This window comes from Choloepus didactylus, chromosome 1 (assembly GCF_015220235.1).
Source record: "Choloepus didactylus isolate mChoDid1 chromosome 1, mChoDid1.pri, whole genome shotgun sequence".
Classification (NCBI taxonomy): domain Eukaryota; kingdom Metazoa; phylum Chordata; class Mammalia; order Pilosa; family Megalonychidae; genus Choloepus; species Choloepus didactylus.
In genome coordinates, this window is record NC_051307.1 from 89,255,228 (window position 1) to 89,268,787 (window position 13,560).

Below are 13,560 nucleotides of genomic sequence, written 5' to 3' on the forward strand. Positions count from 1 at the left end.
AACTTGTCCATGAAGCCAGTCTTAATCCTTTCTGGTCGGAAGGAATCTCTCCCTCCTCTGGACCCCCTGTGGAGTTTGTCCATCCTCTCATTCATTATTATCCCCTGGTATTTGTTTAATGCTTTGCAATTTCCAGAACATTTCCACATAATAATCTCCAGTGATCCTCCAAAAAGTCTGTTATTATTATCATTATTTTTCAGACGAGTAAACAGGCTCATAAGAGGCACCAAACCACAACCCTTAAACTTCCCCTTTCTTCACTTTCAGCATTGCTGGACTGCTAAACATCCATAAGTGAACTCTTCTATTAAAGAATATAAGCAAATCATTTTGACCCCAATGGGAAATATCAGTTTCCATTGCTAGTTGAATGTCTAGTGTTCCTAACATCTATAGAATACTATAGATTAAAAGACGATTTCAGAAGTTCACATCCTAGTTATCATGAAGCAACTGCATTTCAATCCACTCAAACTCCACTAAAAAAAATGGAGTTATGAGACAAAGTTAATCCTTCTCCAGCCCCCAACAATCCAGTGGTCACTAAATATGGTTCAGAAACAAAACTGCCTCAGGAGCATTCAGTTCCTGAATCGGTCTTTAGTTGAGGCCTATAAATTTTTTGTTTGTTTTTAAAGGTTGTTTTTAAAGGTTTCATCGTGATTCCAGTGACTAGTCAGGTTTGGGAAGCATCGGGTTAACCCACTTATCTGGTATCATGCAAATGTGTTTTCTCAGTAATGAGTAACCCTATTTAGTTTTTCAAAGGAGAAAGTGTGACTGGCTTAGCCAGCTCATGGAGGGCGGAACTTTTTCTTAGAAAAAAATCACAAAATCTCTTAATTATTTGTGAATGAACTACCTGTTGCAATTAGCCTCTTTCTCTGTTCATATCATGAAACAGTATTGTGCAAGAACAGAATCATGGTTAGGTACAGAGCAGCTTGGTATCTGAACAGGAGTACAAGGAAATATATTTGGCTTATTTATTACTCTTCTCCCTTCCATTAGTTCAGATGATCAAGAGTAGAATAAGCACATGGTAGGAGACTCTCCTTCTAGGCCCATGAATATCTTACCACTGAAACTGCTGAGACTCAGCTGCTTGTACTTCTTTGCCATTTCACTGCTGAATGTCTACAAGAAGCAAAACAGAGCAGAGAGTCATAAGCAGGGCTTATAGCCAATGCCATCAAAATCCTTCTAACTGCACACGATACACTTGACCTCATCCCATCTGTCAGTCCCCGTTCCCACTGCCACAAACCACAAACCACAGCCACAAACTTTGGGAAAGCGCTAGGGAACAGCAAGCACAGCACCACAATCTACTAAACATTTAGGGGAAACAAGTACAGAAAAAAATGGAAAGAAAACCCAAACCGCGAATGAAATAAAAGGTGTGGAATGTATATTCCAAAGCAAAATAGATTCACTCATTCAACATTAATGCCCTCCTTTTTACATGTTTGGTTGGCACTGAACTAGGAGCTGTGGATATATCAGTGAAAAAGACAAATGTAGGCAGATGCTCTTGTAATTAAAAAAAAAACATAAATTCCTTTTAAAAGTTATACACACACAAAACTTTATCTGCAGATTGAAAAAATGGTCTGTTTTATATGAGTTAATTTCTGTAAAGTGCTTAAAACAGTACTTGGCACAAAATAAGCATTCAAAATGTGTTAGCTATTGGTACAATTATTATCATATGACAGCTCTGTAGACAAAGATTTGTGCATATGGCCATACAGATCCTTTAACATAGCATCTCCTTGAAATAACTCATCTCTCCTAGAAGGTAAATAATGAGGTAAAGCCTAGATTTTGCTTTGCATCTGAACTTTAACAATGACATTTCCTAATCTGTAGGACATTTTCTCCATAAATTGTATTTGCAGCTGCTATTTCCAAGCAAAAAGCCCTCAATCTTACCATATTCAGTACCTGGAGAGGTCACAGAAGAGCCCTCCCCTGCTCTCCTCCTCCAAGAACTTGGAAATAAAAACAAATGAGCTAACATTATCTGCTGATAAATAGACTAATAAGAACTGCCATATGCAATGGATAGACATCAGCTCTCTTCAGAAGTCACTTGAAATGTGAGGATGAGTCACAGGGTTAGAAATCATTAGGCAAGGCTTTGGAATTGAATGTGAAAGAAAACTGTAAATCAGTAGTGATATCATAGAACAAAGTGGGCGGATAACAAGCAGATGGTCTGCAAGGGGTTTAGAAAAGTGGACTCAAAAGGCAAGAATTTGGCAGTTTTGCCAGCTCTGCCCAGGTGTGACTAACACCTGATCTGAGGGATGTCAATAGTGTGTTCCTAGAGAGATGTTCCCTATTCTGAGACATCATGCCTGGTACAAGGTAGATATGCAATAAATATTTGTTAGATAACCAAATGAATGACCACCTATTGCCACTTATAGATACTCAGCTCCACCCAGAACCCTTGTTATCATGAAATATTCATGGAACCAAGTATTTCAGTCAGCTGGGGAGTTATTTACTCACTACAAATTCATGAATTGGAAAACATAAATGAGTGAATATAAATATCACTTTATTGTGGGTTTGGTGTAGGTCAGTTTTCCTGAGCTAGGTCAACTCTGGATGTCTAGCAAATCCATTTTCTGGAATGTAGGGACCTGGCCAAGGTAATACCACTTGTGAGGGCCTGTATATATTGCCTTCTAATCTTTCTGTACAGCATATCTTTCATTGCAAGACTTATTTAGGAAGAAATTATGTGCTTATCAGGAGACCAGAGGTATAATTATGTATGCACATGTCACATCGTCATGTGGATATAATTTAATGTTAATGCCAAAAAAAAGCCTGAAGAAACGGTCAATGTTTAGTGTATAATGTAAATTACTATGTGAGATGGTCCTCTCCTTTCAATTACAAAACTGAAAGGTGTATCATCTCTCTGTTTTCATTTGGTAGTTCAGAAAACAGCCTTTTGGGTCAGATAGACCCAGGTTGGAATCTTGGTTTGGCCACTTGACTATGTGCGTATTAACCCAGAGGGTAAATACATAAAATGAGATGACAACAGTGGCTTTGTCAAAGCATTGAGGGGGGAATGAAATGAGACAGCTTCCTCTTAACACAGTGCCTGGCAGATTCAATACATGGCAGTTATTTTTATTATCAGCCCTTAGGGGATCCCTCAGACCATGACTGATCATTCTGCTTCTGTTGAAATGCCATGTAATTTTTGTTTATATGTTAGAGAGAATGAACCTTCTTTTACTAGACATGGTTAATTTCTCTTGTATGGATATGGTACTTCGTGAACAGTTCAGGGATGTATTATGGTTATGTTTTACTTCATGAACAGTTCAGGGATATACTGTGGTTATGGTACTTCATGAACAGTGCAGGGATGTTCAGGGTGCCTATTTGGGCCCAGTAATAGTCTTTGACTTGTTGGGAACTGGTGAACTGAATTCAAAAGAAAAGATGACTCATTTTGTCAAGAAAGGGAGCTACTTCATTGGGTCATTCATCACTGTCTTGCCAGTCAGCTAGAGATGAGGCACAGTGGCATACTGGAGCCAGCTTACACTGGTTCAGTAAAGCCCACTGTCTGCATGTCTTCCCAATTTCACGTTCAACAATGTCATGTTGATGGCCTGAAATCAGCCACGGAAATCGGCAACCGCTACAAATCCCCTTGTGCCTTCTCCGGCAGCAGGAGGAACAAGACCCTTTACACTTCCAGGGAAGAGCCAGCTGGAACAAGTATAAGTTAGTTTCCTTGTAAGAAGAGATAAAATGGCAACCACCTGCACGGAAACAGGCCAGGAGGTGGGAAGGTGAGTAGTCACAGAACCAATGTCTGGAAGCCACTCTCTGCCAGGCACTGAGCACTAAATACCCAAAGCCCAGAAACGTGCCTGGGAAGTCTCACTAGTTGACAGAATTAGAAAATCTATGTTGTGAAAACCTATTTTAGGGTGCTGTATCTTATTTCATTTCCTTTCAATTTTTTCTTACCATCATTAAAGTTCTTTTTGAATAAAGCAATGAGATGGGACTTTAAAGGCAGAACAGCCCAGCAATACATACTAAAAATGCTGAATATATCAGGCACCTATTAACATGTTAGAAACTCAGCTTTCTCTGGCCACTCTAAAACAAAAGACTGAAAAAGAGTGAACACTAAAGAAGCTGGGCACACAGATCTGTGCACTTAGACACAGAGACATGCTCCCCAACACACATGTCCCTCCATATTGTGTTGGATGACAAAAGATTTCCCTCCGAGGTCACCTACAGATGAGTCAAGAAAGAATAGATTGATTTGAGGGCAATTCTGGGGATATGGCAAAAATAGCCAGATATACCTCTTTTGTTAAAGAATTTATAATCTAGTTGGCAAGCAAAGATAATAAACAATTCACCTAATTTAGCATACAGTTCAACACTTAATGAACAACAACTCAATACAAATGATATAATAATATTTGATCTTCATGGAGGGCTTACTGAGTGTCAGGTACTGTTCTAAGGGTTTTACATGTATTAACTCACTCCCCATAACAGCTCCAAAAGACGGTAGTTATTATGCCCATTTTAAAGTTGAGGAAACTGAGGCAAAGATAGGTATGCTAACTTGTCCAGCAAGAGACAAAGCTGAGACTAATTGGGGATTTTGGAGGGGAAATCAACTGGAGAGGAAAAGGTGAAGAATATGTTGTTTTAAATATGTTGGATTTGAAATGACAGTCAGACATCCAAGTGGAAATGAGAGGGGGTTGGGGATGTGACTCGAATTGGCTCAGAAGACAGGACTTTACAGAGGTTATGGCAGATGTCATAAGGACAGCTGTACTTTTAGAGGGAGAAAAGAGAGAGGGAGCAGAGGACCCCAAACTGAAACTGGGGGATTGTTTACCTATAAAGAATGGGGGAAGCACAAATGCCAAAAGAGGAAAAGAGAAAAAGATAGGTAGTGGGATAAACATGTCTTCTATAATGACATTCTTTACTAGGTCAGAGGTGGGCAATATATAAAAATTAAATTTTACCAAGTTAGAACATCACCACACCATACAGCACCTAGCCTCCTCTTTTACACTGAGATACTCAAAAGATATTGTTGAATGAATGAATGAAGGAAGGAACCATGGACATTTCTGAGATATTAACTTACCGTATATGTCACCAGTTCTTCTGGAAAGATCACAAACTTTACAAGGAGTTGTGTTTTTAAATGCTCTTTGGCAAATATTAAAACTTCATCAAACATAATCTCTGCTGCTGCATTCTTCCACATACCAATGCTTCCAGTTGCAAGGGCAGGAAAGGAAATGGAACTTACATTTAGCTCAAGGCATTTTTTCAGACACTGCTTCACTGCATTTTTCAATGTCTGTGGAAAAACATAAATTTAGGATAAGCCTTTGAGTCAAAAAATAAGACTTCACTTTTCCCCTGACTCTGTCCATATATTACAATACCAACACTCTCCATCAGGGCCACTCCCAAGCCCCCTTAGAGGATGGGAAGGTCCCACTTGGTAGGGAGCCCATTGTAGCTATAAAGTTGGATGCTGAGAAATAAAGGGCCAAGAAACTGAAGTAACTGAGTGGTCCATATTGTGCTATTCAAGACATCTGGGTACTGGGACTTCTCCCAGTCTATGTAGCTGTGCCCATCTCCCAGGTCAAAGAGTCAACTGTTGGTTGTATCTCCACTTACCTGCGACCCCCAGGTCATGATAAAGAGCTCTTGGGTGTTTAATAAAGGAGGTAGAGTTTAAAATAAGAAAGAGCATCTGTTCATTGTTATTAAGAGCTATATGTAATACCTCCTTGAGAAGTGCTAATATTTTTGACTGATTTAAACTTTCCATAAGCTTTTCAACATCCAAATTCAATACTCATTCAGGAAGGCTGTCTGTGAAAAGACCTTGGAAAACTGAGGGGAAGAGAGTCATTGGAGGACCAATTTGGGATTAGAGAGCTCTCTAGCCAAGAGAGGACCAGAAATGGTTTAAAAAAAAAAAACCAAAACAGACAAACGCAGAGAAGGGGATTAAATTTCCCTCTCTCCACATCTGAGTGAGATCCCCCTGATCTTTAATGGTTATATTTTATGTGCCTCCAGTGGAGAGTGGGCAAGACAACCACTCTCCATGACAATCATGGTAGGAAGAGACCCCAGGCAATGGAGGGATTTGGTTAGAATCGACTGCAAGGGAAATTTCAACTCCTCTTGGAATTTAACACTCGGAGCGAAATATGGAGGGGCTGGATAGAACTCAGTGCTGTTTGAGGTATCCCATGCCCACTAAAGAGAAGGCCCACAGGGTCACTGGTTGCGGTGAGGTGAATGGGTGTGCCAAGTGACGGAGCCATGACGTTTCACAGTCTATTCACAGTTTACCCACTTAAACTTTAGACATGTGTTAGGGAACATTTTAAATTCAAGTTTTTAGGATAACTTATGGCAACCATACTAGTCCAGTATTTCAGATTTTCACAGGAGTGAAAACGGGGTTTATACCACTTCACAATATTTCATGAATGCAATGACACGATGGAAATTCAACAAAGACTGCACAGACTATGGTGTTACAGAAACAGAAATTTATTTTGACCTTACCAGATGTGCTTCTGAAGACCACAGTACATGGTATACATATTGACAGGACAATTTAAATCCTTTTGTAACAAGTATGAACCGGGAAGCTGGAGGTGTTTCCAACAGTTTTTCAGTAAATTCCTTTTCCATTTCATCTCCTGCTTGTTGTAGAATTGAGTTTGATATAGTTCCAATTTTAAGACCAGTATGTGGGTTTACAGAATTAACAATTACATCTGTCTGAAAAGGAAAATAAGGGACAGGATATGTTGTTAAATTCTTCCTCATAAATGACTCATGTAAATCTTTATTTCCCTGAAGAACTTTGAAAAATACTTTTTGAAGATCCTAAATCCACAAAAAATATATTTTAAAATGGATCGAAACTCCTATTTTTAAAGAGTAATTTTTTTGATTGCCATGAAGCTGTTTGTCCTATTCAAAAATTAGGTAAAGTGTGTTGATGGTGTAATTTTTATTGTAAACATCTGTCAGTCCTTCCTGGCTTACGCCTCTCATATTTACAGATTCTGAGCATTTCCTGTGATCTGTTTAATAGCTCTATCAGTAAATGGTTTTATTCCCTCCCCACCACCATCACATTTTGCTATTTCTGTGTGATTTTTGTTTTGTTTTGTTGTGTTGTGTTTTAAACAGAGAGGAAACAACATTTCTCAGGAAATTTCTACCTCCCAATGTTTTTATGTTTTAAGATACTGTAGTACCTGATTAAAGAAAGTCCAAATGAGGAGAATGGGTCTTCAGTGAGAAGCAGGCCTCCCACATACTCCCAGGCCACCCACCCACCCACCTCCCTATCCTAGAGGTAACCACTTTACCAGTTCTTCATCTGTCCTTTCAGAAACAGACTGTACTTATACATGGGCTGTATTTTATGTAAAATCATCTCCTAGTTAGCCCTAAGAATTGTGCTCAAAGGGACTGCATCCTTCTCCCTCACCCCATCCCTCCCTCCATACCCAAATCCTCCTGATAATCCTGCCTAATCATACTGATGGCTTTGGCTCCCTTTGGTGGGTAACGTAAGTATTTCTCACTGGTGTTAATGAATGCTGTACTTAGAAAGTACAATCAGGATTTTCAGTCTGGGAGTGTTGACACCCTTCAAACTTCTTAAGATTCCTAATGTTGGCAATTAATAAATATAATAAAATTTCAGTTAAAGGATAAGTTATTCAACTAGGATGTGTCTACTTTCATTTTAAGTTGGCAGATTAATGGCTTCTCAAACAAATATTTCATTTCCCAGAGTCTAAGTCCCAGCACCTGGGATTCCCCTACTTTTCCCTTTAATTGCCTCATAGGCGAATTAAATTCTTATAAGTGGTGCTTTTTCACTTATGATTAAGTCCATTTGATTGTGACCACAGGGGAGTCTTAAATGTGACATCACTGATCTGGAAAAAAAGAATATGGCCTTACATTCTTTCTCCCCCTCTTTGCAGTCCCTGCTCCCTGCTGTCCCCAAACTTATTTATCAAAAATGTGAACACCTAGATGCACACCTAAACTGGGCCCTGGGGCTACAGAGATCAATAAGCCATGGTCCCCATCCTCAAGGTGCTCTCTGCCTAGAAGAGGAGCTGCAGTAGCCCAGAAATACCTAGGCTCACTGTTACCCTGACTCCCTCCCCTCCCTGCCAGGACCTTGGCTTTTGTGCCAATGAACCCCTTGGCACAGAGCCTATGTTCAGAATGTGACTTAGAGCCCCAGCTGCATCCCCTCTATTCACTCCCATTTATTTGCTGTTTGTTTGACAATTCCTCTGTGTCTCGCTGATCAAGTCATTCTAACTACCCAAAAGGCCTCGCCTCCTGCCAATTCATAACCATCACAACTTGAGAGCATATTAAAGACTCACATCTTCTGCAGTTATCTCTCTTGGTCCACTAGACTCCACTCTGGTTACAAATTTACATACCGTTAGGCAATACAAATACATTTTGCATTGTCTTTTCTTTTTACTACTGATAGGTTGATTTAGAAACATTCAGATGGTTTGTCTCCTCACTTAATGTTTTTAAATAAAGAAGTTTTTTTACATAAAAAGAACATAATTAGATTTTAAGTTCCTTGGGATCAAAGATTATTCTATTTCTTCATGGTATGTAAGAATAATAACAGTAGCAATAATAATTATAAATACTTTTCATGTGCCAGCACTATTCTAAGCACTTTATGTGTACTAATTCTGATTCCTTCTGTCTCACAACAGCTCTAAGACAAAAGTGCTATCATTATCTTTATTTTTCAGATGAGGAAATTGAGGAACAAAAGATAAAGTAACTTGTTTAATTAAGGTCACCCAGTTAGTAAATGTCAGAGCTGAGATTCAAATCCAGATGGTCTGGCTCTGAAGTCCACATCTTAACCTTAACAAAATGCTTTCCATACAGTGATGCAAATAGGATATACTGAAAAAAAAAAAACAAAACAAAACTGACTAGGAAATTAACGGTTCAGGGATTCCCTTTGGCACTGCAAGAGAATTCAAAGGCTTACCTCCTGCAGTTCAATGCGGCCCACCACAACTTGGAGAGTCAGATTGTTCACAACCATTGTATCTGAAGGAGGGATGGCATCTTGACTCATCAAAGATTCCAGCTCGTTCCTGCCTAAGATTTGCTCTGAAGCAGTTCTTAAGGCAGCAACAGTAGGGTCCTCATTGCTCACCAGGTGAATTTCTTTCAACTTACAGGCCACTTGCGTCTGTTGGAAATAAACCTTGATAGTGTGCACAATGATTTGTGTACACAAATCCAGAGGGAACTGGAAAATCCCGGAGCTCAGGGCTGGAATTGCTACTGTCTTAATGCACGCATTTTTACTGGTGACATAATCCAGAATATTTGTAATGGCCTTTTCCAGCTCATGCATACATCGCAGGTCATCCATCGCTACCCACCGAGGCCCAACGGCATGGATAATCTCTTTGCAAGGAAGCCTCCCTGCTCCTGTTACAGCTATCCCACCAGTTGGTATTTTACCAAACGTGGCAACAAAGCTTCTGCTCTCCTGTTCAATTTCAGGACCACCAGCTTTCGCCAGGGCCAGGGCCAGGCCTCCCCCATGCCGGAGGTCTTCATTGGCTGCATTCACCACAGCATCAACAGTGTGTCTGGTAAGGTCATCTTTCCAGACAGACAACTCTATCCCAGGAGCCAGCGTTTTTCTGAAGACTTGCGGAGACTTGGTGTTACTTTCCGGGGCTGGAGGGAGCAGGGTAGAGATACAGCCAAACTTATCCTGGAGGGCTTCACACAGCAGACTCTCTTTATTTTGTAAAATTTTGAAGAAGTGGCAATTAATAGGAATTTGCCAACTATAGTTTTTTTCAAGAGCGTTAGCTTCTGAAAAAGGAGAGAAGATAAAGAAATGAGCAATCAGTATAATTAACACCACTGAATTATCCATTTGAATGTGGTTAAAGGGGGAAATTTGGGATTGTATATAAATCATTAGAATAAAAAGATTTTAAAAAACCAGGGGACTACAACACAGTGAACCCCAATGTAAATATTGACTATAGTTAATGGTATAATTATAATAATATTGTTCCATCAACTGTAACGAAAGTACCACATTAATGCAAAGGTAGGGAAAACTGTGGGGGTGGGGGTATGGGAACTCTGTATTTTCTACATGATTTTTCTGTAAACCTACAACTTCTCTAATAAAAAAAAATTAAAAAAAAAAAAGAAAAGAAAGAAATGGCAAGTGTTCCTCTGAAAAGCATGTAATTCCAGGAAACTAAGTTCCTATGTGCAGAAGAGACGTGAACTTCTGCAAGCTCCCTTCCTTATTCTTTGTCTCATCTAGACATATAACTAGACCAAGGATGTCCAAGAGTTTTCAATGGTAGGTCATCCATAAAGTGCTTAGCCTTGCGCCTGGCATATAGTAAGTACTCAGAAAATCGTAGCTACTATGATACAATGATGGTGGTTGAGAAACCTGTGTGTATGGGCAATTCATGAATTTTTAAAATCTATGTGAAAATAGTGAGCTTGGGCAGACCCATGTGAAAGGCACAAATATCGGAAAGGACAACTTATGAGTCAAAATATGGAGGTTTCACTAATCGCTCTTCTGCTTTTGTCAGTGTCTTAGTTTGGGTTCTTGTAAAAGCAGCCCCTGAGATAAGGATTTCAGTACAAGTAGTTTCTTTGGGAGGTGATCTCAGAAAACACCAGGGATATGGGGTGTGGGGTGTGGGGAGGGAAAGTAAGCCAGGGAATGGAAGAAAATGAATAAACGGTGTGTGGCCAAGCAAATGGGGCTTAACTCCACTGGGGACCTTTAGGAGCCAGTGTAGATCATGTGCCTCAGAGTTATTCCACCAGTGGGGTAAAGGAGCTGGGATATTTGTCTAACTTCTGTCAGTCCTTGGTTGAGGCTGCTCCTGGGGGCATCAGTTCAGCAAATAAAGCACCTGACAGTGTCTGCTACAGTAAGTAATTTTTCATAATACTCTGGTTTTGTGGCACAATTTTAGTGGAATTAAAACTGATAAACTAAAAAATCATTTACTGTATATGGCAGATAAGAAGAAGTGCTATTCAGATTCCCCCTTCAGATTGGTTAAGAAAAGGGGGAAACATGATTAGCTGACAACCTCCAGCTGTTCACCCCTTCAGGGTCTGCTTCAGCTTTCAAGCCAGGGTCACACTATTCTCAGGGTGGCCCTGTCAATGACTGGACAAGGCCACTGATGCCCAACATGGACTCCTCGAACGGGCAATCTCGGACTGGCAGAGGCTTTGGCAGCTTTTCACTGTGGCCTGATAGCTCCTCCTGCCCAATCTGGCTTCCTCCCTTTTCCTTTCACAGTAAACATTTTGCATTCCTAACTCCATCCCAACTTCTGCTTCCGAGAAAACCCAACCTGTGATACTGTATTTCACGGAGTCCAACATATCATTACTATAGGCCACTGAGAAAGGAAAATAATGCCAATTAAACCAAGACACACCATTGACTGATAGAGGGTAGTCTTATTTCAGAGATGTTAACATGTGAAAAAAGCACGCCTTAAAATAGATGAAATGTGGTAACAAATTAAATTTTTCTTCAACTACCATTACTAATCTGAGCCACCTAGAAAGAGCTCTGGTGGCCTCATTTACCCACTAGAAGCAATAAGCTAGTAGTCAGACACTACTGACCTGAACATTGACTAAAAATCTCAAGTGGGCCACCCCTAGGATTAGGCAGTTTCCATGTGGCTCTTACAGCCTGTGTTGAGAATAGGGACACTCAGTGGGTCACCATTACTAGACAATTTCAGCTGTAGAGCTGTGGTTCCTCTGTGAGCAAAGGGAAGGGTCAGCAGGGGCCTAAGAGAACATGGCTGGTGGTGCCACACTGCCTCTAAGGCAGTCTCCAATCTAAAGCACTTGCTAGGGTCTCTACAAGCTCCTGCAATCACATACCTGAGCACTTGTCAGGGAGGGATTCTTCTTTTGTATTCCCCTTTATCCACTGGGGAAAGATCTGAGCAAAGATTTTCTGAAACAAGAGTGAGACAAAGTTATCCTACCTGATTTTTCATTGTGAGGTGCTCCTCCAGAAACCTGTGAAAAATGAGAATGGTTTCAAAGAAATTGAAATGGAGTGACTGCAGATTACCTGTAACAAAAATAACCTAATAAAGACAAAGCAAAAGAAACCCAGCCAGAAGTACTGGGCTGAGAGGGAGGTGATTTTTCACGTGTGCCTGAAACATTTGAAATATTAAATGTTCCAGCAAACAGTGACCCTACTCCACTTCCCTAGAGGTCAATGCACTTCTGATTTGGTTGAGATGAAGGGCTGACAAGACCCAAAGATCACAGACCAAAATGACCCCAAATTCTCAGACTGGTCTTAAATCTCCAAAGGCTTGTGGGGTTTCTGAAGACAGAGGACATGGAGACATAAACCTTGTCAGCTACCCTTCCCCATTCACCAATTAGGACCCACTTTTGATGGCCTATTTCATGGCACAGCCTTAATGTGGAATTTTCAGAGAAAACAAATGAGGTGCCTCTTCTCTGTTCTCTTGTTTTTATTATTCCCCAACCTCCTCCTTCCCCATCCTGCAAAAGCAGAACTGCTGAATGAGTGAAGAGAATCAAAATTATTCCATCCTCACACTGACTGTTGATTAGATTAGCCTATTCTTGATTTATCATTTCCCACATGGTTCAAAAAAAAAAAAAAAACAAAAACAAAAACCAAAATAACAGGGAGAAAACTTTAGTGGGCTATTAAAATTAAACAAGAATGCAGGTATAACTGAAGACCCTAGACAGATTTCTTGCTATTAATAGGAAGAACTATTAACAGGAGGAACTATTCATGTGCTGATCAAGGTTCATAATTTATATACATTTATGCTTTTTACCATGGGAGAGTCCATCCTCCAGGTTCCTAGGGTCTTTAAATGTTTATATTCTTCTTTTACGTTTCCGAGCGTAGACTGCTGTTCCCAGATACAGTGACCTACTTCTAGGAATGAATCGAAAGGATGCAATCAGCATTGACCAGCATCTTAGGAGGACTGAACATGATTTTTGATCTTGAGCAGTTTTCAGTTTCATTGGTGAGGACGGACACGTTGTTTTACTGTTTGTTGTTTTACTATTAACCTTCTATTCTTTACATAAGGGGTTCCTTCCATCTGAAACTTTTACAGCAGTTCAGAGAAGGGAAAAAGATGTAGGGGCTGAAGCATGGAAAGCTTTATGGAGAAGGTGAGATTAGAGCCAGGCCTTGAAGGATGGAGCAGATTTTTACATATTTAGGAGAGGAGGATGTTATAAAGTGGTGAGGCTGAACATAGCAGTGAGGAAACCAGCTTCATGAGTGAGTAAAACCACTAAAGAGTGAAGAAAGAGGAAACTGAGCATGTGCCTATGAGGAGGTATATTACTGAGTTTGTAATAAAGACC

The 13,560-nt window shown here is 40.1% G+C and overlaps 1 protein-coding gene across 2 annotated transcripts in view; it reads right to left on the reverse strand.

The window, feature by feature from the left end:
* The window catches only part of PARP9 (poly(ADP-ribose) polymerase family member 9), a 32,323-nt gene that overhangs the window by 15,106 nt on the left and 3,657 nt on the right, over window positions 1-13,560 (reverse strand). For both annotated transcript variants that reach the window (XR_005217026.1, XM_037836842.1), the window contains exons 2-6: window positions 12,061-12,136; window positions 9,131-9,978; window positions 6,628-6,846; window positions 5,174-5,392; window positions 1,083-1,140 (exon numbers count right to left, since the gene is read on the reverse strand). Coding sequence is in view for 1 of the 2 variants with exons in the window: in XM_037836842.1 (XP_037692770.1) it covers window positions 1,083-1,140; window positions 5,174-5,392; window positions 6,628-6,846; window positions 9,131-9,978; window positions 12,061-12,136 (1,420 nt within the window). In the remaining variant the exon portion in view is untranslated. The remainder of the gene's footprint in view (window positions 1-1,082; window positions 1,141-5,173; window positions 5,393-6,627; window positions 6,847-9,130; window positions 9,979-12,060; window positions 12,137-13,560) is intronic.